Raw genomic sequence first — 26,261 nt, 5'->3', positions numbered from 1 at the left:
AACTTGTTTAAGCAATGACAACAACCAGCTAAGAACAGAACAGCTAGAGACGCATTTGCACTCAACAAACTGTGCAAAAGAGACAAAGCGAGTGGCTGCACTGTGAGAAATTTAACCTAAGTAACACCAATAAAATTTATTTTTAACTGCTTTGAAATTTTTAACGATTTTAACAATTAATTTTTATAAAAAGAAATGACTTTTGTTTTTTCAAATATGACTATTTATTTACACATAAGTACACATAACAAGTTTAAGACGTAATTTCTTTGGTAAATACATATAAATTTTACATTAAGAACTAGAAAAAATTAAAATAATTCCACATTTATTAAAATTAAAAAAAAACGCCACAAACACGAAAAGCTTAAAGATATAAATTTAGTTAAGTGAAGCTAATGTTAAAAACTTACTAACTACCAAGTACGAATATAAATAATGCTGCACACATTATTTTCTTCATCTTCCTCTACTTCATGTAGTTTTAGCTTAATTATAATTTATTAAAATGCTTGGAAGTTCATGTCAAAAAGTTAGGCAAATTGGATGACTTCAATCGAGTCCAAAAAGGACTTAAAAAACTTACTTAGCTCAAATTATGGAAAACTTGTTTTGTTGTTGCTTTGGTTGGAATGCTATATAAAAAATTGTTTGTTCTTTAACTAAACTAAAATTAAAAGGCTTAAAAATTATCAAAAACAATTTCAATATTCTAGCTAAATTCATTTAGTTTAAGTGTAGCTTAGCTTAGAGTTGTTTGATTTTTTTTTCAGGAGTGCAGCTTAGCTTTAAAGTCACTTAGAGTTAGGACAGACAAAAAGACAGTCGAGATGGGAGAGTTGGAGAGTTAAAGAGTTAGATGATATTTTTTTGGAGGGAAGTAAAGAAGAGAAGTTTGGAAAGAGTAGAAAGTAGTAGTAGTAGTAGTAGTAGTAGTAGAAGTAGTAGTAGGCAGATGGGATGTTGCTTAGACCTGTAATCGAAACTCATTTAGTAAGCCAATGTGTAAGAGCCTAAACTTATAATCCAAGCATTAAAAAATTTGATTCTACTTTTTGGCAGCTGCCTTGCCCCTGCCCTTGCCCACCTGTGCCGGCCCTTGTGGCCCACCGCCGCCGCCGCCGCCGCCCTCCTGCGAACCACTCTCCGCATCCGAATCCTTGAGAGAGCCGCCCTCCTCGTCGCCAACGAGCGCTCGATATTTTTTCGCAATCGCCTCCCAATCGGCGACATTCTCGATGCGATTCTGATTGGCAGCCGAGAAGCTGGCCTGAGAGCCCAGAGGCGACAGATGCACCTGGGAAAGGGCCACCGAGTCTGAGAGAATAGAATAGAATGAGTTTAAGATGATCTTGGGGAAAGGGGGGAATCAGAGTTGGAAGTTGAGAAAGAAATTTTGAGCTAGAGCGCGCCAATTTTATAAAGAGTAGACGAGAGAGAGAGAGAGAGAGAGCTGTAGTTGATAAAAGAGAGTCATAGTTACGTAGAGATAGAGAGAGAGAGACAGATGGAGAGAGGAAGAGCGAGTGAGTTGACAGACGAACGCTTGTTGCTACAAAACTCTTGCACCAGACCCAACATTGTGCGTAGACTTGTTCTTTTTGCAGGGGGCCTAGGGGAACTCACTCGTAAGGTAACGATACATACATTGCTCACCTTTCTTGATCTTCGATAGCCACTTGGCGCCGGCTTTGGTGCGTGGACTGGCCTGACGTATGCCCATCATCTGAACCAGACTTGGACGCTTCTTTTTCTTCATGCGTGCCTGTTTGCGTGTGAGCGTAAGTTAGGTCAAGGACATGACACACAGGACATACAGAGACAAGAGACACAACACATTGATTAAACATCAAAAGCAGCACAGAGCAAAAAAAAAACACTGAAGAATACAACAAAAAAGAAAGTGTGACCAAATGTGCTAAACACTACAATTCACAGGGTGGTGCAGCACAGGGTGCAGGTACAGGCAACACACTTAAAGCATTTGTAGACATTTGTTGACATTTGTTGCAAAATTAAAATTGGGTTCTGCCCCGTTTTGCAGTTGTTGCCAAATTGCTTTAAATGGTTGGCAGAAAAGGTCAGCAACTACGCGAGTTCTGATCGATTAACACAGTCTGATTAAGTGTTTTGTTCAGCTTAGTAAGAGTTCTTGTAGTTATATCATTTTTCCTGTTATATAATATTTATTTTTTTTTTTTTGTCTTAGCTCGAACACTTGATATTTTACCTTGACCTTCTCGACGATCCACATAAACCAGGTGGTAACTAAATTAAGCGGCGATGGCGCTGTTGTGGTGCGATGCATATTGCGTATAAGCTTGGATAGGCCAAATTTCCATTCGATGTCGGATTGTGCCTAGTGTTTCATAGGTTTTTCGCATTGAATGATCATATGATATGATGATGGGACATGATATATAGAATAGAACAAGAACACGACGATTTACACAAATGAGTTTCATGATTTTTCAAGCGTTCACAATTTACAATTGTTGTTTCCCTTTTATTTTTTTTTTTATATATTTAACTTAAGCGCTGCAACTGAGAAATTTCAATAAGAGAAATATACAAATGTAGACGTTGGTTTTGCTCAACAATTTCTAACCGTAGATACTTTGTATATACACGCCGTTTGTATCTTAAAGATACTCGAGAAATTGCTATACAAAACCACACGCATTTATTGGTATATTTTTTTTTTGTACTTAGACTTAAACATAGACATAGACACAGAAACATGCAGCAGTTAGTTTGTAAAGCATGCATTTGCCAACACTGGGCACGCGTATTGCTCAACACTGGTCACAAAAGCTACTTTCGCTAGGCTTTTAACTAATTCTAAAGCTAATTACACAGACGAAATTTAGTTGTAGTACACACTAATTTTTTCTTTTTCTAATCTATAAGCGCGTGTTTTATCTGTCAGATACAATTTACCGTTGGATATGTATCTGACAGACAGCTTTAATTTCTTGGAAAAAACCTGGAAGATGCAAGTCTGGGCAGTTGATGGAAATATGCCATACTTTTTTTCAAGCTAAAAATAATTGGGAATATATTTCGATACTATAAACTTTCTTAAAGGTGTAAATGCTTTCTAAGAACTGACTTCAAAGTAACCAAAAAAAATTGAGGCTATGAGCCGTTAGTTTTCCTAATTGCTTTTCAATCACTTAATTATTTGCTGTTCATGATGGTTCTCATTTTTATTTGATTTACTTCTCGCTGAGCTTCCGACTTCTCGCTTTACTTATATTTCTGCTTCTATCCGCTCTTTTGCTTCTTTTATTTTGCTATTCACTCGCATTCTTCTCGTCTTCTGTCTTGCTTTGCTTTTGCTACTCGCTGTACTTCTTGACTTGCTTCTTGGTCGGCTGCTCGCTTCGCTTTTTCATTGCATCTTTTTTTGCTTCTCGCTGATGATCTTGTAAGCTTCTCTTTTTATTCACCTAACCTTTTTGCTTCTTGCTTCAACTATTTTCTACTCGATTTTTTTCTCCCTTTGCTTCTCGCTTTAACTTTCACCTGACTTCTTCTAACTTCCTACTCTAACATCTTGTGCATCTTGCTTATCACTTTTCGCTTTGCTTCTCGCTGCATATCGGGCTTAACCAAGTTTATTTCCTCACAAAATCTATTTTTTAACCTGTTGAGCTTATAAACTAAGGACTCTCGTTGTTTGCTGAAAAAGACTTAAAAATTAGTCAGTTATCATTGAATACATAGCTTAGTTATATGATAATTATGATAATATATAAGTATATAATATTGATATGTTATTTTGAAGAGCATAAAAGAGTATTAACGAATAAACGTGGTTCGTTTTATGAAGCGCCATTAGCAATACTACCTGAATTCTTTGATAGGTGTCTGACATCATAGCAATCAACAGGTTAATGAGTACAACCACCGATACCAGCATGTATATGCCAAAGACAATTTTGAACAGATACTCAACCCAATACGGTTGAGTGGGCGTGGCTAAATTTTTGATTTTATCAACTTGCGTTTGCTCCGTCGTCGTCTGGCCAAACACGGCGAAGAAGAGTAACTCGAACGAGTTAATCGGATGCATGCGCACTGTGTCGTGTGTCGCGTTTCCGTATTCCGAATTCCAAATTCCAATTCCGATTCCGATTCCGATTTAATATATTTCACAAATACCAAATATACCCCCCACATAAAGATATATATATATATATATATATATACAGAAATACCGAATACCAGTTGACAGTTATCAACCCCCAATATTTAATATAGGACGGACACAGCACAGCGTTGAGATTGGATTTGAAAAATAAAAAGATAACGGACGCCCATTTGACATTGTGTGTGGTTGGTCAATTGGCCCGAATCGCGTTCGTATCCGAATTTGATTTGGCCCCATTGATCAACCCCCAACAGCAACCGGAAACGTGCGCCAATTGCGTTGAATTTTCACATATAGACGGTCAAGGGGGTTGTTATCACAGCAGTAAAAAATTGTAATTAAAATCAAAATTGGTTGATTATATTTAAGTGTAAGGGAAGAGAGAGAGAGAGAGAGAGAGAAAAAAAAGGGGGGGGGGAGAGAGAGTGTTTGCGATTAGTGGAGATTGTCAATACAAACCTGTATGCGCTGATAAGTATCCGACATCATGGCAATTAGCAGGTTAATGAGTACAACCACAGACACTAACAAATAGATGCCAAAGACAAATTTGAACAGCACCTCGGTCCACTCGGGACGCAAATGTCGCATGGGATTGATGTCCACGGTGGTCGTTTGTCCGAAAACGGCGAAGAACAGACGCTCGAAAGCCAGAAATGGTGTCATGGGTCCTAACAACGTCCAAAGAATTTTGGGTGGGTTTTTTTCTCTTTTGTTCTCTTTAGATTTTTTCTTTTTAATTAACACACATACAAAACGAGCTAACTGTGTGAGGCGGAACTTGTGGGCTTGCTAATGCTGCATATTGTTAGATTGATTGATTGATATTGATATTGATTGATATTGATATTGGCACAGGCGTGTGTGCGAGAATTCGTACGAATATTGGTGGCTAAAAGCAGCAACAACAGCAATAACAACAACACGTCAGGCATTCGATTATATTATTGGTTATATTTTTTGGATATCGGCCAACACACATACGACAGCATCGATAATTATCGATATTTCGTGTGGGTTTTCTTCATATGATTCGTTTCGCCGTTTTGTGCAGAATTTTTAATTGTTTTTTCTAATATTTTTTGTTTTGTTTTTTTTGGTGTTTGCCAAGCAGCGGCAGAAGCTTTAAGCCCAGAAAATATCTTGTATGAAGTTCAATATTTATATAAATATACATATATATTTTGTGTTTCTTTTGTTTTTTTTTTGCTGGCGACTTTGCAAAACATCAACATGCAATATTGAATTATTATTATTTATTTTAATTTGATTTATTTTTGTACACGTTGCGCAAATGTGTGAAATGCATTTAATAAAAATAAAAATAAAATAAAAAAGAATTAGGCTTTAAATCAAGTTCTTAAAGTTCAAAAACAAGGCAAACTCAGAGTTGAATTAAATTATATTTTAATCCATCCTTAGTCCCTATTTGTATCTAAAATTTGAAAACCAAGTTTTCGTTTAAAATAATAATACTTTAAAAAAAAAATAACAGAAAAATGTACTGTTTGGTCCAGTTTTGCTATCATTTTAGTTAGTTGACAACTTGAAATGCCATCCGTAATATTAAAACATATTTTTGTTTTTAATGATGAAATATCTTCTATTTTTTTACCGATTTCTATTTCTTTTAGGCTATTTTGTTTCAATTAAATTTAATCACAATCAACATGTTTAACTAACAATCTGAAATCTTTCGAAAGTAATGTATACATTAATCTAAAGTTTGGAAAAGTATCTAGTACTAAAAGTATTCTACATTTATACTTTAAACAGAAAAAAATGCATGCTCTTAAAAATGTTAAAAGAAAAAACCAGCAAAAAAAAACAGGTACAATTAAAAAATATACAATAATATATATTAATAATGTGGCAGATGATACCTATTAACATTGATTGATCCACAACATCGAGAATGCACAAAGTATTATATAGATTATATAGTATTTATTTAGAACGGAATCCGTTGACCGTGACCAACAAAACATGCCTCAACGAAACGAAAGGAACTTAAAGAACAAGAACAAGAGCAAGGCTAACATTGGATAGTTGAACGAGTAGGGAGAGTATATTATGTGTGGGATTTGTAGCATTTGCTTTTTCCATTACAACTGGAAAATAAGATATGACAATATAAAAACTTTTACACACAACATTGAAGGCAAGAGGAACAGCGGCCGGCCGGCCCAAAAATATGCTAGGACCGCCGACCTGCAGATAAATTATGAACGAGTATATATATATATATATAGTTAAGAATTATATGAGACAGAGAGAGCCCATATATATATATATATATATATATATATGAGAGGCCCATGCAATTGAGTCTGAACGAAAGCAGTTAACAGAACTTACGATCATCTTTGTGTTTGCGTCGGAATTCGCTGAAGCGACTATCGACATAACTCTCCACGGGCGGAGGTCGTGGGGTGGGCATATCATCTGAAGCATGGGATAATACGGCATGGTAGAGAGAGGGGGAGAGAGAGCGTAATTAGTAGGGGGAGTTAGGCAGGGGTTTCAATATAGCAAGGGGCGGTAGGGTGGGGTGGGTGGGTTTAACACATGACGACATCAAAGAGGATTGGTTCAGTTTGGGTTTGTTGTACAGCATGCAATTGTTGTTGTATTTTGTGGTTGTAGTTGTATTTCATAGGTGAACATTGAGCACACAGTTTCATTCAAGGCAGATACAGATACTTATCAAGACACATTGAACTTGAATAATCAAATTAAGAAAATCAACAAAAAACAAACACAATGCGGATGTTGCGAAAACATTCCATGAACACACAAACGAAATATTCCAAACCAAAGAAGTTTTCAAAAATAATTAGAGAGAAAAGCAAAAAGCAAACGTCTGGACTTACCGTCACTGAAGTAGCCGCGATTGCGATTCTTCTTCTCGAAACTGCGCAGATCCTCGGGCGTAAAGTTGGCAAAGGATTGATTCAGCGCCACAATGTGCATGGAGAAGCCGAACACAAAGATGGCGAGCACGGCGAGGAATCTCGCCAGATCCTTAAGCAGATCGCCAATGATGATGGCCCAGGGTCCGAACAGATGATGGAACGACAGAAAGTCGAGGATCTGGACACAGGCCAGAAGAAAGGCCAGGGCGAAGCACTGATTGCGGCAATAGACCAATGTGGGCCAATACTCCTTGGAGACGAAGAGAAAGGCGACAACATGGACGCCGACGCCCGCCATGCCTAGCAGCAGGACGAGCACCTTTATGGATCCCAATCCCGATTTGTCCGAGGGATTAGTCAACTCGAACAAAAGTAAGCCGCTCAACCAAATGAGCAGGCCTATTTCGTACCAGTAGGGGACCAGACTCAGACGCAGCACCGGATAGATGGGCGTTATGCCCACAATGCTCAGGTGTGTCATGAGGTATATGTGCGAGGTGAGGTAGGACATAAACTTGATGATCGGCACCTTGTTGAACTTGTGCCCCATCGGAAATGTGAAGCCAATCCATACAGGCGGGCAAACGATAAATGCAACCAGCAGCAACATTATCTTCCAAGATGCCCATGTCAATGAGCCGTGCCACAGTTCCTAAAGCGCGAGTCGAAAGATGTTAATTCTAGGATTAATCCAGCTTAAAGATTGCCATTGGTTGATGAACACACTTGCAAATATCGCTGGACCACCGTATGCGCAATGACTTCCTTCTGCTCGTTCTCGATGAGCACATCGAGAAATTCCATGTTCCGCTTGTCCGTGGCCTGCAGTATCTTGCCAGCGGAATCGGATCCGGCGGCCAGAGCCAGGAGCTCCGTGGCCATGGCCTCACATTGCTTGCCAGCCGCCACCAGATCCTTGGCGCGCTCCTTCTCCTGCAATTAGAGAGACATAAAGAGAGAGAGAGAGAGATTAGGGAGAATCTGAAGAGCCTGAAGAGCCTGAAGTCTGCCTGCGCACCTTGGTCGAGAGTGTTATGTAGATGTTGGATAATTTGGCTGCTGTATCCACGGGTGCTGGGGAAACCAGCACAAACTCTTGTATTGGCTTGTTATTGTGATTCTTGGACACGACCATCAGGTTGTAGACAAAGCGTTTGTCCTCCATCAGGCCGTACGTGTCGTGTTCCTTGTTCATTAGATAGCGCAACACCTCGTTATGACCCTCGGATGCGGCAAACCAAATAGCCGCACAGCCATAGTTAGTCTCCGACTTTGGGGAGGCGCCCGCCTCGCACAGCAGCTTGACCACATCCAAGTGACCGGCTTTGGCAGCACAATGCAGTGGCGTCCAACCATTTCGATCGGTTGCATTTATCTCAGCGCCCTGGCCGAGCAGGATCTCCACCATCTGGAAATGGCCGTGCATGGCAGCGATATGCAGACCAGTCCGACCATTGCGATCCGTGGATTGCAGGAGTTCCGCCGACCGACTCAGAAGCAAACCAACCACTGACATGTGTCCACCGAAGCAAGCCAAATGGAGCGGATTGTAACCCTACAAAATAAAGTTCGATTAGCAACCCGATTGAGAACTGATTGATTGATTGATTGATTGATTGATTGATGGTGACACAGCTAACCCTTGCTTGGGATTTGTATTAGCAAGGAATAAAGATCATGGCTTACGTTCTCCACGGTAGCTGCATCCACTTGCACACCCGCCGAGTTCAGCAGCAATCGCACCACATTCTCATTGCCCGAAAATGAGGCCAGATGCAGTGGTGTCATGCCCGACTCGGTGCCCAGCTCTCCAAACAGGCTCTGGCCCGTCGGCGTCTCCGACTTGACCGTAGCCGGCACGCTGGTGAGGAGTTCACGTACGGTGTCCGCCTGGCCGTAATAGGCGGCAACGTGTAGGGGCGTTAGGCCAAGCTTTTTGCTATTGATGCGCAGCGAATTGGTGCTCTTGAGCACATCCAGCACCTGGCCATGCCCGTTCTGGGCGGCCAGATGGACGGCCGTGAAGCCGGCCTTGTTCTCCTCGGTGCAGGAGGCGCCGGCACGGACGAGAGCTTTCACCACATCCGCATGTCCGCCCTCGGCGGCTAGCTGTAGGGGCGTGGCATCGGTCAACTTATTTCTAGCTGATATCACGCCGGATCGATCGAACTTCATGAGCTCCTCGATCACCTTGACGGAGCCCTGCATGGCAGCAATATGGGCGCAAGTGTTGCCATCCTTACTGGTGGCATTCACCAGCGATGGATGCTGCTGCAAGAACAATTTGGCCACTTCAGAGTAGTTGTTCTGTGCGGCGACATGGATGGGCTTCTGGCCCAGATCGTCTGTCGCATCAATGTTGGCGCCCAGCTCCAGCAGCAGCTGGCACACCTCCATTTGACCGCTGGCCGCCGCCAGATGCAGCGGCGTCTGCTTGCGCAGCGTCAATATATCAATCACCGCATTGTGATCCTTGATGAGGAACTTCACCAGGTGCGTAAATCCGTTCATTGCTGCCAAATGCAGCGCAGTGCGTCCCACACGGGACTTCGAATTGATGAAGGCCTTGTTCGTTAGCAGCGCATCGCACACGTGCAGAAAGCCCCGTTCCGCGGCCAGATGCAGCGCCGAGCGACCCTCCGTGTCGAAGACATCGACCCTCGCATGATTCGCTAAAAGATTGTTGACCAGCTCCATGTGCCCCCGATGGCAGGCGATCAGCAGCGGTGTCCAGCCCACCGACGACTGTCGATTCATGGCCTTCTGTATGTCCGTGGGATTCATGTGCGAGATCATCTCCATCAGCACATCGTTGTTGCCCGCGACCGCGCAATAGTGGAACGCCGTCTCCAGGGCGTTCTTCGTCTGGAGCGTCACATCGGCTCCGTTCTCGAGTAGCATGCGCACAATTTGCTTATCGGACTCGGGTATTTTCACCTCCTCCTTGGTAATTTGGCAAGTATAATGCAGCGCCGTGGCGCCATCATCGTTCACAGAATTGATGTACGTGGTGGCCTTGTCCGGACCGTGTTTCTCCTTCACCGTCTCAATCAGATGACGCACAATCTCCGGATGACACGACCTACATGCCATGTGCAAAGGTGTTTCCCCGGTCTAGAAAAGAATACAGAGAGATTTTTTGATCATGTAGACAGTTCTTCTTCGATTCTCGGGCTCGTACTCACATTGGACTTGTACAGCGGATCGCCGCCATCCTCCAGCAGTTGCATCAGCGTCGCCAGATTTCCGTGACTCGCGGCCACATGCACCGGCGTCAGGCAGTCATCGGTCGTCAGATTTGGACTCGCTCCGGACTTCAAAAGCATCAGCGCACAGCGATCTCCATCCTTGACCCGTGCCGCAATGTGCAGCGGCGTCTCCCGCAGCTTACCCCCTCTCACGTGCACATCCGCGCCGAAGCCGAGCAGCGTTTCCACAACTGCGGGTTTCGCTGACTCCACAGCTATATGCAGTGCCGTATAGTTATCCTGGGAGAGGGATTAAGAGTATTCATGAATTATCGGATGTGGTTTTCGATAGTTTTCTCTTTAAGTAATAATTGTAATACTTCATTTAAATAGGTCTATTTAATGCTTGAGTCAAGTCCTAATTAGTTTTATCTTTTCTTTATCTTTCTATAGAAACACGTTCATAAATATAATGAGAGAATCAATACAAAATTATGGAGTAATTGATAATAGAGTATAGAAGACCTTGCGATAAATATTACAAAACGATCAACGCGTAAATAAAGACTGGGAATTGGATTAACAGCAGGTAAGTATTTGTGACTGGAATAAATAAATAAAAATAAGATAACAATTGAAGTATCTGTGGGTAAAGAAAATTAATGTTAACCATAAGAAATTTCTTTTCGTTCCAAGCACATAATTCCTATTAGAATAATTGAAAAATGGAAGATAAGGTTTACGGTCTTCCGGAAATTATAAAGTAATATTCAAGAATACTCTACGAGGCCAAAGATGTCTCCGTTCAACATTCTATCACAAAATGATAAAGTCTTTTATAAGGTGTCGCTGAGAAGGCATATTGCCCATTTATAGGATCGTAGTCATGTCTACTCACATTGGTGGTCACGTCCACTTTTTCGCCCTTCTGCAGCAGGGTATTGATGATGCCAGTGTGACCGTAGGCGGCGGCAGTGTGTATGCTGCGGGCGCCATCCTTGTTGGGCATGTGCAGATAGACACCCTTCTTGAAGAGCATCGTGGCGCACTCAGCATGGCCATTAAGTGATGCAATGTGCATCAGTGTGCTGCCATCCTTGGTGCGCTCGAAGATGCTCGCCTTGAATTTGTCCGCCAGGATCTCGATGACATGCGCATGTCCATTCTCCGCGGCCAAGTGCATGGGTGTGCGATCTGTAAAAGGAGGAGGAGGAGTGGAAAAAGAAAGAAAGTCCCATCATGGGTTTTTTCTGCTGCTGCTGCTGCTGTTGACTCACCTTGGTTGTCCGCTATCGAGGCGGATGCACGCACCCCGTAGAAGTACTTGAGTAGCGCCTCGTCCCCCTCGGCGGCGGCAATGTGCAGCGGCGTCTGCCCCTCGCCGTTCTGTGTGTCCACATTGGTGCCGTAATCAACCAGAATGCGAACCATATCGACGTCCCGCCGTCTGGCGGCCAAATGCAAGGCCGTGTCTCCATTGGCCGTCGTTGCCTGGTCACGAATCAAATTTCAAGCTTAAGAAATTGCAGCGCTCAAATCGGCGGCAAACGGCGATTGCCATCGCTTCTCGGTTTATTTTTGAATATGCAAATCGAGTTAGCCCCGTAACAAGGCTAACTCCTCAGCCTAAACGCCTGCTCCTGCTCCGAATTCTGCTCTAGCCTATCCTCCGTTTAATATTTTAGCTGCGTTTTCGCAACACTTTTGACCCACTTTCCTAGCCGGCTGATTGCGTGCCAAGCTGCTTGGCCCAAAGTCAACTAACTCGAACTTTAACTTTAACCCCTTTTCGGTTAATTTCATCAACACGCACTGCTCTTGACTCTACACCTGTGTGCGTGTGTGTGTGTGTGTGTGTGTGTGTGTGTGTGTGTGTGTATGTGTGTCTGCCGTGCAAATTGAAAACAACACTAAAAACTTTGCCCCAATGTCACATCACATTTTGCACTGTTGCACTTTTTACGCTCTCTTTCGCACTCTCTCTCTCTCTCTCTCTCTCTCTCTCTCTCTTACTCCCTCTGTTGATTGCGTGCACTGTTGCCGATTTGCTGTGCGTAGCGTTGCCACCTAGTTAAGGCATTTGCATTTCTCTGATTTATTTGTCAAGTTTTGACAGTTGAATGCAATTTGCATTTTGATAATAATTTTGATTTGTGACCCTTGGAAACGAAAACGATAACATCTGGTCAAGTAATTTTATTAGCTGTACACTGAAATCTTTTTGACGCATCTAAAGGCGCAAATGCTAACTTTTAATTAATGCCAGATTAATGCGTTCTAGCTTAAGGGGGAGATTGGCTATTGATAATGTGTAACCTTCACAGTGTAAAAATATAATTCTGTTCTACCAACAGAAATATTATAGGGGTAAGTTGTCAGCTCTTGGATAAGCTCCTTAAGTTCCCACTTAAAAGTTTTTCGGGAAAAGGTTTTCGAAAGCTTTTGCAGCATTCCTTTACAAGTAACAGATAGTTCACCTAAATATGTATAGAGTTAATGGGCTTCAAACATATTGCATTTAATTATAATTTTTCTTCCTTAAGAAGAATATCAATCCCATGTTAAATTAGGTTAGTTTAAAAAGGCTGTTCGAATCACAGATTCACAGGAGATTTATCGACCCTTTGATATGATATTGATATTCAGATATACAACCCATTAAATCTTAAAATTCCCAACTAGTTCTTACCATTTACTGTTAACCCGCTTAGCTCACACAAATTTCCCTATTCTAATCACATATTATTTATATATTATTCCAGATATTAACCTATCTATTATATCTCCTATTTTTATATGGTATCGTGTTTTCGCAGCATATTTTTTTGCTTACCTTCAGTTGTTCCGCCGTTTGTGTAGCCAAAAGTTCTCTGCACATGGACTGGTTGCCCGACTCCACGGCCAGAAGCAATGGGATTTTGCCACGCTACAAATATATAGATGCATAGTTTTAGTTGGTAACATAATTAGGGGTGCAATACACACACCCTCACACACACACACACACACACACACACACACGTAAATTACCAATTAGCCAATTCATGCCTCAAGTGTTAATGGCTGCATGTTTTTGCCTATTTTTAGCCAAGTTCGCAACTTTTCGCGCGAACTTTGAACTGGCAAAGGCGCATGAGAGAGTCGCCAACCCCCCCAAAACCCCCTTAACCCCCGCCTATGCCCGCTCAGCTGACAAAGTAAATCAAGTTGTAGAGCAACTTGTGACCCCCTTTTTTTGTGGATGGGCTGCCCCCAGAACCAACTCTTGCATTATGTGTTTGTTGTTGGCAACGGGTTGAGCGCCCTCATGGAAGAAGAGTACAGAGTCTCTTCCATATAGGAAGCAGAGCCCCGAAGACTAGCTGCCAATGTGCGTGCCGATGTCATTGTTAGTCGAGCTATTTGCGGAGGCCCAAATCGAAATCGAAATGGGTAATGGGAAATGGGCATGGAAATGGAAGCGGGAGTGGGAAAGGGAAAGGAAGAGGGAAAAGAAGATGGCACCCAAATACTTTATCCGGCTAATGATGTCTGACAGTGCCATTAACTCTGGTGCGGGTGTAGATAGTTTTGGGTCTGGCTCTAATTGATTTAAATCAAGTTGCCGACTCGCACAAGTCTTTTGTCTAGACTATCAATCGACCCGACTCGAGCAAACAATGGGGAGGCCTTCGTAAATTTATGCACTAGTCGTCGCGTGCGTTGCCCAAATATCGGAGTAAATTTGCACTCGTGCACGTGATGCGACAAATAGTTCCGCATTTAAGCCGATTCTCTACTGAGTTTCAGGCACTTAAGTCTTTTCAATGCAAGTTAATCGGCAAACAAGTAAGCTCTAGTCGTGATAGCCAAGGTATGAGATACCCTGTGTTCAGCTAAGACTTTCTGTTTCACATATGCCCAAGTCTAGAGCTTCTTTTAATTACTTCAGCCGTATAGCTTTTGTGTTGACTATATGCATGAGGGGATTTGAGAGTTGAGTAACAATTAAAATATTTAAGTTCTTCAAACTACTCCAAATGTCCTAAAGAAATCAAAGCAAATGAATTTATAAGCAAACCTAGGCAGGATATCGATATATATCGTTTACTGCGAAATATGTAAAGTTATCGATGACAATGTAGGCGATGCTATGGTAGAAAATTTAGAGCCTCCAAGTCTCTTAGTATCTGAGATACAGATACATACAATATAGATACAGATACTCATCAGTTCATACTCATGAAGAACATGTTATCCTTATGGAGTCGAAGATGATCTTTTCCGCCTGTTACATGCATGAGCACAACTACAAAATACCCCAATTTAAATATTTTCAATGGGCAAAGGGTATATAGAAGCGCTGACATTATTTTTGCGGTTTTTTTTGGGAGTTTTCTTTGATTCATATTTTTTTGTAGTTCCGGAAATGCATTTGTTTTGGGCTTCTTGCATATTGATTTTTCACAATTCGTTTGCTTTATATGATTGTTGTTTTTCGATTTGTTGTTTTATTTCCTTTTTTTTTTGTATTAAATTTATGTTTACGTTGGCACCGACTGGCACCTGGCTTTGAGTGTGCTTCACATAATGTTGACTGCCAGCAGCTCATAACTTGGCTATTTACTAGCACTTGTGGCTCTTGCTCACACACACACACACACACACACACACACACACACACACACACACACACACACTTACGCCGTCTGCCTTCACGCGTATATCCTTGCCAGCGGCTGCGAGTAGAGCTCGGAGGATATTTGTGGCGGTGCCCGTTTGACGACTGGACACCAAATGCACCGCAGTTTGTGAGCGCGACTGTAACGAGAAATTAATAAAAATGAAATATATATATAAATATTATTATGAGCACAATAAATATTATAATACTTAAGTGTGCACACACTGGCTGTTGCTGGCACGCACTTAGACAATACTTTTAATGTGATTTTTTATTTGCCGCCGAAAAGTAGGCAACAATCTTTTATGTTAACACCCCAGAAAAAAAATATATAAAAAAAAACTATTCACTTCAAAATCCCAAATGCAACTGAATGAAGGAGCGCTCAGTATTTTGGCTTATAAGCAAATTTCGTGTCACTTGGCTCTTTTTTGTTGTTTTTTTTTCCTTTTTTGCCGTCTCATATCACAGATTGACAGCAACAGCACTTTATAAACTTCCTGCTCTCTTCTGGCACTGACAGCTCCCACAATACAATACAATACAGAGAGGGGCTGGTGTTAGTGTTGGTGTTAGTGTTTGCCACGCACACCCACTTCAAACTGTTGGCTGTTGCTAAAACAAAAGTTAACATCTGCTTTCCATGTGTGTGTGAGAGTGTGAGTGTGTGAGTGTGTGAGAGTGTGTGTGTTTAATGTGCCTAGGCTATAGCCTTCTCTTTCTAAGTGCTCTCTCCTGATAAACATCAGTAATTTGGGCTATGAGGCGCTTGACACGCCCCAACACTCAGTCATTGCGGCAAAAAACCAAATTAAAATGTTGAAAAAAGTAAATCTATAAATGATCGACTAGCAAATATCCTGCATATATATAAACGGTGACTGTCATAAGCAAAAATATGTGAGAATATTCTCAAATCTCTCCCAAAACTCGTTGAAAGTATCTGCTTTTAGTTTTAACTTATATAATGGATTGTAGCTAAATAAACGACACGTTTCTTTTTTTGTTAGTAATATATTATATATTACTATCTTATATTATACTATAGAGTCGGGAGTGCGCAATTGATAGAATTGATTCTTTAACCTGGACTAATCCTAATCTCATATGATAATATTGTATATATATTGCAAATTTCTAGATATTTACCATATACCATTCTTACTTAAATCGTACATATATAGCTTACACATTTTTGTTCCCCTTTCTCATATTACACATACTCCCAGGCTATGTTACATACTCCCCACAATCTTTGCTCAACTTGGCATAGAAATTAAATAGTGCTTGGTAACCGCAGTTTGTTTACCTTAGCCCTGGCTTTTGGCTGGCGGACTGGTTTTTAAATTAGGGTCCCTGTGGCCCGGCATTAGCCAAAGTCTTAACCTTGTCGCCACTAATTGGCCCCTTAGCCTCTAACGTGCCAAAGTCACATGCAACATGCGGCAACATCTTTTCGACTGACCTTTGCACACTAAAAATGCGTTTAATGGACTCAAAAGTGCTTGAAAAACGATTCGTCATTAAATAAGGTGACTGCAGCCAAAAAGTATTCATCGATTTTTGAAGCACTCGAATGTAAACTTCAGTAGGCTGCCTAATTGAGCATAAGAATAGGTTCGATATAAAACTGAAGGATTTAGGTTGGGAATTAAACTCACACAGGCCTAAAAACTAGATCTGTTAAGGAATATAGCTACCATATATATAAATTGAGAGGTAAAGATATAGATATAGCTATAGTTAAAGATATATAGATATATAGACATATAGATATATAGATATATAGATATATAGATATATAGATATATAGATATATAGATATATAGATATATAGATATATAGATATATAGATATATAGATATATAGATATATAGATATATAGATATATAGATATATAGATATATAGATATATAGATATATAGATATATAGATATATAGATATATAGCTATATAGATATATAGATATATAGATATTATATATGTGATTAGTAATAGGAAAATCTTTTGGTTATACTTACGCCTCCGGTGGAGAAGGGATCCACGCCGCGTTTCGTCAGCAACAATTTGACGACATCCTCACGCGAATACATTGCCGCAATATGCAGCACGTTGTAATTATCCTGCAAGACAAATTGAAAAGCGGTGAGTGTAAAAATGTGAACGAGAAAGCAAAAGTGGGTGAGACTTTAAATCAATTGCTGAAATCATTCGACGAGGCTAAACTGACACAGGTCAGCAGCTGTTCAATGGGTCAAAGTTACTTCTCAATACCCTATAACTGCCCCTGACCCCACCCCTGCCCCTGTCCCTGTCCATGCCCCGTGCCCCTGCCCATACACATACCCATGCTCTGGCAGCACTTTGCATGGCCAGGCCAAGAGGTGCGGCTGATTACTTAGCTCTCACAGCGTTTGTTGTTGTTGGCCCCGCAATCTTTGCATGTGGACTTTCGCTTTCGGCCATTTCTTAATGGTCGTTGGGTTTGTGGCACACATGCAACAACTGCATCAAAACCCAAATTCTCGCTTACCTCACGACCCTGCAATGCAAATTATTTAAAGATAACGACGGAGTCCAAAGTGTGATTACCTTAGCACTTGGCGACACGTTTCCCGTGACTCACATATGCCTAACGCGAGGCGGGGGGGAAAGGGAAAGGGGTTGGCACTTGGCACATTTCCATTTATCGTCTTATATAATAAGCAATAACCCAATATGTTACACATACGCCGCATGGGCCAACCGTGGATTAACTTAATTTATAACTCGGCCCGTGGACATTTCTTTTACTTATTCTTTTTTATTTATATTTTTTGTGTGTTTTTCGCTGCGCCCGCTAAGCGGAAGTGAGTCGAGCTTTTTATAGGCGCCTTGTTACATGCATTAGCCATTTAATGCTCTGTCATGGGGCTGCCAGCATTTTTACGGACCCAACATTTATAGCGTATTTGAGTAACATTATTTTTCCCTTCAGAAATATTGTTTTAATATGAACAAGTATATTCAAATTTCTTGGAACACATGGAAAGTTGACCTTAAGTCCAAACGGAATTGGAACTGAATTAAGCAGAATTTCGTCTTTAAATTGTAAAGATTTTATTCCGGGGGTGCGCATATTATACAAAATAAAAAGAATTCTGCCAAACTCTCTCAGTATAGTTCTAAGTTGCACAAGATATTATTTTTTATTTAAAGCGTATCTTCTCGATTCTTAAAAACAATATGTAAGAAAAAAACAAGAAAAAATGGCATTATATATCTATTACATATTCCACCCAACTTTCGGGTTTTATATCTCAAAGAGTATACATAATTCATGTCATGTGGCTTTTGCCTTCTAGCTCAGGAGTTTATTTCTGGCTACAGCTTTTGCTAATTTGCATAGAACGCAGGTTGCCAATAGGCGAAAAACCACATGAAAAAGAAGAAGCAGAAGTCTTTGACACATGTCCCGGTGAAAGACATCGGTTCTGCCTAGTTTTATCCAGTTTTGCGGTTCGTAACGTAAAGTCAGGCAAATTTACACTGGCCTGCAAAAGTACACGTAAACTGAACGCCAGACAGATAATATTTCACGCGCCTGTTTTGCATAGTTTTTAACTCCAAATAAGTCTTGAGAGTGTGTGTGTGTGTGTGTGTGTGCGTTTGTGTATTGTTGCTGGGCTGTTGCGGAACGAAAGCAAAAACCGGAAACACAACAAAAACGGAAGCGCAAATTTTCCAGCACATTTTTTGTGGCCCTCTTTGGCTCAGTCTCAGGTCGTGGGTAAAAGGTTGACTGTAAGACGACCCAGTTTTTGTTGTTTGTTGTGTGTAAACCTTGCGGAGCGCAACAAAGTATGCTACAGTTTCTTAAGCCCAACATGAAGTCATTTGCACACACACGCACACACATACACTCTAGCTAAAAGACACTTAAAAAAATGAAATTATAAAATGTATTCCTAAATTATTTCCCGAGCTGATGTCAGCGCGTTTAGCATAGCGCACGCCCACTTTAGAGCAAGCATAGCATCAAATTAAATTAATTAATTTAGACTTAATTCGAGTGCCTTACACACACACACACACGCGCACACGCACACGCACACCTGTGCACGGTGCGTGCGCCCACGCACAACGTTTGACAAATTGAGTCTAAGCCCAGTTAATAGCTTAATGTAAAAATTGCACGCTGTCATCGCGCATGTGGCTCAAATATAAGAAACGAAAACATATACCAAATGCTAAATACCTGGCGCCCAAATTCTGTTTTAATTAAAATTGCATAATACACACATTAATGACGCCATGTGAGGCATAAAAAAGGCCGCTGGCTCCCACTTTTCGTTTTGGCCATTTGTCTTGAAAAGGGTCAGCGCCAAAAAGCTGCCTGCTACGAACGAGGCTTGCGGGCAGGTGTAACTGGACAGGTGCTAACTGGGCGTATTGCAAAAGTCAGCCGCTTGATTAATTGGCTTTTAAGTTGCAACAAATGAAGTCCGTTGACGCCTCCTTCTTTTCAGCCTCGACTCGATTTGGCTGCAGCCACAATGACATGTGCTTCTAGCCCCCCTCCCCCACCTTATCCCACCCCAACACAGCCCCCTTTCAGCTGGTAAAGACCCTCATTTGACAGCCTCAAAATGTTAATTACCCGCACTCATTACATCATTCCATTCTATTTCATTTGCCGTGCCCCGCACGTGCTGCCAACTGTCGTGCCAAATGCGAATTATTTAAGAGATGTCCGACATTTAGATAAGCCATTAAATGATATAATGCAAAACACACCTCGTCACACGTGATATGTAACTGCTCTTCTGCCTTTTCCTCTTCTGCCTCAGTTACTTTTTTAATGCATTAAGAAAAATACAGCTCTAATTAAAAGTGCCACTCTTCACTCGTTTTACTTCGTTTATTTCTGTTATAAAACACGCTGACGAGCTGCCAAGCTTTATAAACATCATTAGGATTTCATTTAAATAAACATGACGCATCTTTTGTTATATAACACGTCAGCTCAAATTTACTTGGTCATAAACTCTAGAGATTTGGCTGGGGTATACGAGATACCATCTTTACTGCGCTGACTACAAACAGAAGTCACACTTTTCTTTTTGCTTTTATGGCTCTGGTCAGGATTTTCTTTTGCAAATTTCGATACGTTTTCTGATACTCTAGATGTCTGCGTCAAAAAGTAGGCTATATGCAATTTATTATTCAAAATTTATGTGATTTAGAAGATACGAATTATTGGTATAAAAAGTATAATCTAGAGAGGAGACAAGAAGATATGTCTAACCCTGTAAGACCCATATATAACATGCAATATATTATAAAGAATAAATCCTTTTGGTGTTCCATTCCACTGAATATATTTCCGAGAGGAATCACATATTAGGAATATATAGAATTTAAACTGCGATCGAGATATATAATACTTATATATTTTTACCGAAATATTCTACCAAATATTCTACTCAAAAAAAAATCAAAGCCCCTTTTTAGGCACTCAGCATTCCTTAATAGGTGCAGCATTAAATTCCATGCCTGGCATATTATTTCTTTTATAGGAAAGCAAATTTGCATATATTATAAATATTCATTTTAATACTCGCAGTCAAGCCGTATTATTCAGCAAATGCCAATTAACCTTTAACATTTCACACGCCAAACAAGCTGGGAAAATTTCTTCAATAGGGTTTTTTTTGTGAGTCTGCGTTGGGGCAAAAAAACGTATCACAATTTTCTATGTTTGTTTTGGTAATTTAATTCGCTGACTTTGCTCGCTTTTGGTTTGGCAACAATTATTTTGTAATTAGGTCAAGGATTTTTATCGCCTCAAGCTCAAGTCGAGAGCAGTGGGCCAAATGAAATGTGGCCAAATGTGTTGTAACGCGTAATTGTGGCATGCAAACATAATGCCAAATGCCCAATGTCCAATTGGACGTTGAATAGGCCCAAATTGCTCACTTTATATTTCACGCAGAGTTCAATTTGGGCTTCCTTTCTGTTTGCTTACAATGATTGAGAAAAAAGGTCAAGCTAAACCCTTTCAATGTCACGCGTTGCTACCCTTTTTAATGATTGTTTAAATAAGAGTATTTTACAACACTGCTAAAAGGTTTATTGGCTGTAATCCACTTATATTTGGCTTGACTAAAACTTAAGAGAGTAGAGTATTGAAGTTAAGATAGTTGAATTTAGAGTACTTTACAACACTGTTTAAAACATGATTGATTCTAATCCCAACTTTTATACTCATTAACGTTATTCAAGGAGCAAATCTTAACACCTATTTTAATTGTTAACTATCTTGCCTTGCCACATATTTCTCTTCATTTACCATATTGCGACTTTTACAGCACTGTCAAGTTCTTCTTAGCTTACATTCTGCGCCATGAGGCAGAGTTGCATTGCTTGCATTAATGAATTTTGCTTTTAGTGTTAGTGACGAGTGGTGTTGCTAGATTTTCAGTTTTATCAGTTCTTATTGAGTTGTACAACACTAACCATTTGATAAACATCTGAAGTTAGGCTGAAGAAAGGTCTTCATACCTATCATATTATCATATAACATACATTATTATACTCCAACTTCGCGCTGCTCTTCTATCTCTCCAAAAACTGTTCGCCAAAAATAACCTTGCAACTTTTCGTCGTGCCACAAAGTATGCAGCATAAAATCAGGGAAAAATAAATCACAGAATATGATACCCCAAAGACCCTGCAGCCCCCCTCAAACAACCTCCGGTGCGCCCTTGCGTGTCGCCTGAGCTGTTAACAATTGTTAGAGCCCGGCCAAACGGTTGGCCAAGCTCTCTTCGGTTGACCCACAGCGGCTGTTAAGTGGCAGTTGAGTCCCGCCGGCGATTTGCCCGGCAACGCGTGTGCGGCAAGTGCGTGGACCGCACCCCCCGCCCCGCCTGCCAACTGCTGCGCTCTTGGTATGACGCCCACGCGTGAGATTTAATTATGCGGTTTTTATCGATTTGACACAATTCCAGCAGCGGCTACTATTGTTTTTTTTTCTTTGTTGTCGACTTTCTCAGCTGGTTGCCTTCGGCTTAAGCCAAATACTCATATCTTGATAATTTAAGACGATGTTTCGAACTTAAACCCAAGTCGACACCCGATACTCACGTTATTCCGTGCTCCGACATCGGCGCCCAGCTCAATCATGCGATCCATTATCGCCGTCCTATTGTCCTTTGTGGCGTACATCAGCGGAGTCATGCCCGTGTTCTAAAAAAAAACGCAAAGGATAATCATCAGAGATTTCAGCGTGTACAAATGCATATTAGGAATGTATTTAAAAATGAGTTAAATATGGAATTAAAATGTGTGTGGAATTAAAATGGGTCGTAGGGTCAATATGTGCACATATAACTTCAAGTATTTATTCAAATTTGTTGTAGAGCGTTAAAAATAAGTTTGAAGCCGATTGGGCAGAACTTAAAACGTCGCCCTTATAGCCTTTCGCCATTTATCATTCCAGAGGGGCGGACTTTGCGAGAAGTCTGTAACATGTCTCAAATTAATTTGGATGTGCGTTGAACTCCAATCGGTCAGTCAGTCGGTCAGGACAAACAGTTTTATATATACGATACAAAATCACAAATTCCTTCATGTTCTTTTCCAACACTTATCGCTTTATCAAAACTTAACAGATTTCTATAATTTTCATCATGATTTTTCCTTCAAATTGCCGCGTAATATCATAATTAAAAAAAAAAAAATGTCTTCGATTTTTTTCTGATTCTTATTTGTAGGATAAGAATTCAGGTTAAAAAAAATATATAAAAGTTAAATTTTTTAATCGGTTATGCCCTCCGAAACTAGTATTACGTCCCGTTAAGAACTTAATTCTGAAATGTTTAATTTTGGTTCAAATTCATGCCAAAAAGGTTCCTGAACTGAACATATATTTTTGTTAAATGCCATTTGGTTCCACAATTTCTTCTTGTTTGCTGAATTTTTAAATGTCCCAATTTATAATTCTCATAAAATTGGTCACGGTTTTTTTGGCGGTCATCATCATTATTATTATTATTATTATTATTATTATTCTGTTATGGTATACACAGTATATTGCAGTTTTCTCTTGTTTCTCTCATACAATCGTTGATAAGCCTTCATTTTCACCTCATTTGCTTGGCGCAATTTTCATAATTAAAACCAAATCAAGTCCAAAACAATAAGTATTTCCTAACCTTGTCTGGCAGCAAAAATATACCAAAAATAGTCGCCAAATAAGCTAAATTGGAACAATATAGAGAAAAGGCAGTGTAACTGAAATTCACCCTGTAACTTAATTTATATATAAATAGGTTGTATGATTCATACATTTTGTCTTCCAAATAAAAAATATATTTCTTGTTATAAAACTTAATTATTTATGTTGAAGAAATAAGAAGAAACAAAGATATCGATAATTAAGATAGGCTTCTAAAAAGAATTTGCATATTTAAAAAATTGAAATAAATTGTTCTTAATGAAAGTACAATATATTTAAGATCGGGTGATCTGGGTCAAAATTATTTTTTGGTAAGAATTTTGTTTTAGTGTAAAATTGCTGAATTCTTTTTAAGTACAATAGTACAATGCCATTTCTTTTATTTTGCCCTGAAACGACATTGAGCATGAAGTTTAAGGGTTCAAATCTTCGAGAAGTTGAAAAATCGGATTAGTTTTAGGTAGATGTAAGAAACGTTCACATAAAAAACAAAAAGAAATGTTAATAATATATTCTAGCTCAAATTTAGTGTGCTGCACATACAATCCCTTGCTAATTTGCATATCTACAGGGTATCATAGCTGTAACCAAAGTTGTATGTTAATGATGCCTTTCGCACAGCGAAATAATTTGCATGAGGCAACCCTTGCCCTGGTTGCTGCTTCCCTCTTAACTCTTGTCTCGACATTCCAATTGGGCATTTACATTTTTGGCTTCTATATACATATATACATATATATTTTTTTACCCTGCCTGCATTTTATTGTCAGTCGCCGCGGGTGTTGTCGTGCGGCTGGGGGGGGTGGGCTGTGCTTAAGACTTGCAACGATAATTTTATGTCAACGACTTTTGTGTTTGATATTTTTATGGTAAATTGAAATCGAAGCGCTTCAATTTCGATGCTTTATGAGTTTATTCCGCGGGGGGTAGTCGGCGCAACTTGTGGCAGGACGTCGCCTGCCATTGCCTTGGCAGCCAAACATTTGGGCCGCGCTATCAAATAACACACACACACACACACACACACACACACACACATTTACACTCAGCTACTGTGTCGTTATTTTGGCTGGTAAACAACCAACAACAACAACAACAATAACTAAAATGCCGCCTCCGTTGGAGACGTTGATAAGGGCGACGTCGACTTACATTTTGCGCCGCTTTCGATGGGCTCCAAAATTGATTTTACAAAGTCGTCTACTTATACCCTCTCTCTCTCTCTCTCTCTCTCTCACACTCGCTCTCTAGTTCTCTCTTACCATATCGAGCACTCCGGCGAGCGGCATGTGATTGCCATCTTCACCCGCATTGGCCACATATTTCTCCAGTTTCTTCAGCTCCGCTTCCATTGGCGTCCATTCGCTTTTCATCGCCAAGGCGAGCACCTTGTTCGCGGTATCCCTGATGGAGGCACCCGCGCTGGGCGGCTTGGGCGCCGGGAATAGATCTGCATCCTTTTTATCGCCATTGCTGGAGCTATCATCCTTGGGATCCGAGTCGGCCTTGCTGGCGGGCGTGGCACGTTCGCTGGTATTCGCCGAATCGTCCGGTGGACCCGTCAACGAGGATGGGGTCTTGCGTCCGACACCAGCGCCGCCAGCGCCGCCGCCGGCACGCCCACCGCGTCCGCCACGCAGCGGCTGCGACATGCTCTGGATTTGAGGCCTAACAAAACGCTCGACCACTGGCCATTACACAACCACAACCGAGTAGGGCAGTAGCTGCCACTTGATGTTGCAACTTGCAGTTGCAACTCGATGTAGCTTCTGCTTGTAAATCGAATTGTTTAGGTTTTGTTTTATAATTTGATATAATTTTTTGCGCTATTTAAACATTGTTTGTGGCTTGCATTTGCATTTGCATTGCACAATTTATTTTGCTGGCCCGCCGCATTCTACCAATATTTTGTTGTTGCCAACAATTGGCATTTTCATTGGCAACACACGGAAACAACAAACGTTTCTTTGGGCCCACTTTTCGTATGTTTCCTGTAGAACAACAACAAGAACAACAACAACAACTACACACATCCGCTTGCTATTATTATTGCTTGGGTTTCCTTTGCTTTCTTCGCTTTCTTCACTTTTACTACACAATTTTATATGTTTAGCCTTATTTTTATGGCTCCCCTTTTGGGTTGCGTGTGCGTCTCACTTTAGCGGAACCGCCGCCGCCGCCGCCGCTACTTTTGGCTGCTTTCTGGCCAAATGGGAAAAATGTTTGAGTGAGTTTTGAGCGAGTGCAAAGCGAACCAACAACCGTTTGCCACGAGCTTCTGCGAGTTTCTGATTTGCCAGTCGAAATTATTTTCGCCACTTTACCTGGCAAGCCCCATCGACCAGCACCTTGGCAACATGACGAAAGAACGTGCCAGTGGGACGTGAGGGAGAGGGGCGTGGGGGCACCATCAAGTGGCGTCCTCTGAGGCGCACGCGTTTGTTTACAATTGTTGATTCCACACCTTTCTGAATGCCTGACACACTTTTTGGCGCGAAAACTACAGCGCGAACAGCTCTCAACTTTCGTCAAGTTTCTCAGCCCAGAGATGGGTCTTGATGAAATTGCGACAGTTCTTAAGATTCTTTTATACATATCCAATTAATTGGCATTCACTTCTCAAAAGGCAATACCAAAAGTTAATACAATCTATCAAGAAATCAGAGGCCTACCTACAGATTCCGATTGGGTTAATATTCGGGCATGACCAAGTATCCAAGTTTTTGAAAACTACTTCCCTACACTCCGTTAGCATAGTTCAGAAATATCTTAGAGTAACTAACTTATTTCCCAGCTGAATCCGGAAGTCTAGCTCCATCTAAGCCATCATCCGTTGTTAGAGGAAACCTTTTAAAAAGTCGACGAGCACAATTATTATTGCTAAAAGCAATTAGCCTTCGATTCTAATCGGGTTTCATCGTTGTTCAGTTCCCTGGTAGACTAGGCAACTCGAAGAACATACGTGCCGGGGATTATTTAGTGTAAAGTTCAATTTCTGATTCAATCACAATCAAGCTATAAACTCGAATCAACTATTTGACATGACACTGCTTTGAATGTGCTCAATAAATATTAAAAAAATCAAAATTTATATAAGTGAAGAATAAAAAAAAAAGCG

At 40.7% G+C, this 26,261-nt stretch overlaps 1 protein-coding gene across 1 annotated transcript; it reads right to left on the bottom strand.

Moving 5' to 3' along the window:
* Nucleotides 1–618: 618 nt before the first annotated feature.
* Nucleotides 619–24,980, bottom strand: nompC (no mechanoreceptor potential C). The gene is made up of 18 exons (XM_064683465.1): nt 24,406–24,980; nt 22,051–22,152; nt 16,944–17,045; nt 14,943–15,059; nt 13,093–13,185; nt 11,537–11,750; nt 11,158–11,453; nt 10,257–10,559; nt 8,758–10,185; nt 8,090–8,626; nt 7,798–8,004; nt 7,030–7,723; nt 6,515–6,601; nt 4,616–4,827; nt 2,231–2,359; nt 1,657–1,765; nt 1,088–1,317; nt 619–973 (listed from the first exon to the last, which is right to left on the bottom strand). Exons 1-18 carry the CDS (start codon nt 24,793–24,795, stop codon nt 968–970), a joined length of 5,256 nt encoding a protein of 1,751 aa, XP_064539535.1. The 5' UTR covers nt 24,796–24,980; the 3' UTR covers nt 619–967.
* Nucleotides 24,981–26,261: the final 1,281 nt, after the last annotated feature.

Source organism: Drosophila montana, unplaced genomic scaffold (genome assembly GCF_035044405.1).
Source record: "Drosophila montana isolate Dmon_TW-CO22-7 unplaced genomic scaffold, ASM3504440v1 contig_2626_1, whole genome shotgun sequence".
Classification (NCBI taxonomy): domain Eukaryota; kingdom Metazoa; phylum Arthropoda; class Insecta; order Diptera; family Drosophilidae; genus Drosophila; species Drosophila montana.
Note: the sequence above shows the minus strand (reverse complement) of the source record. Positions and strands in the feature narration are given on the sequence as shown.

Excerpts from the sequence above, each read along its gene's own strand:
- nompC (XM_064683465.1), bottom strand. The coding sequence starts at position 24,795 with ATGTCGCAGCCGCTGCGTGGCGGACGCGGTGGGCGTGCCGGCGGCGGC. Across the intron at positions 8,005-8,089 it reads ACATAACACTCTCGACCAAG|GAGAAGGAGCGCGCCAAGGA; the intron begins GTGCGCAGGCAG and ends CTCTAATTGCAG. Across the intron at positions 1,318-1,656 it reads GCTATCGAAGATCAAGAAAG|ACTCGGTGGCCCTTTCCCAG; the intron begins GTGAGCAATGTA and ends CTATTCTCTCAG.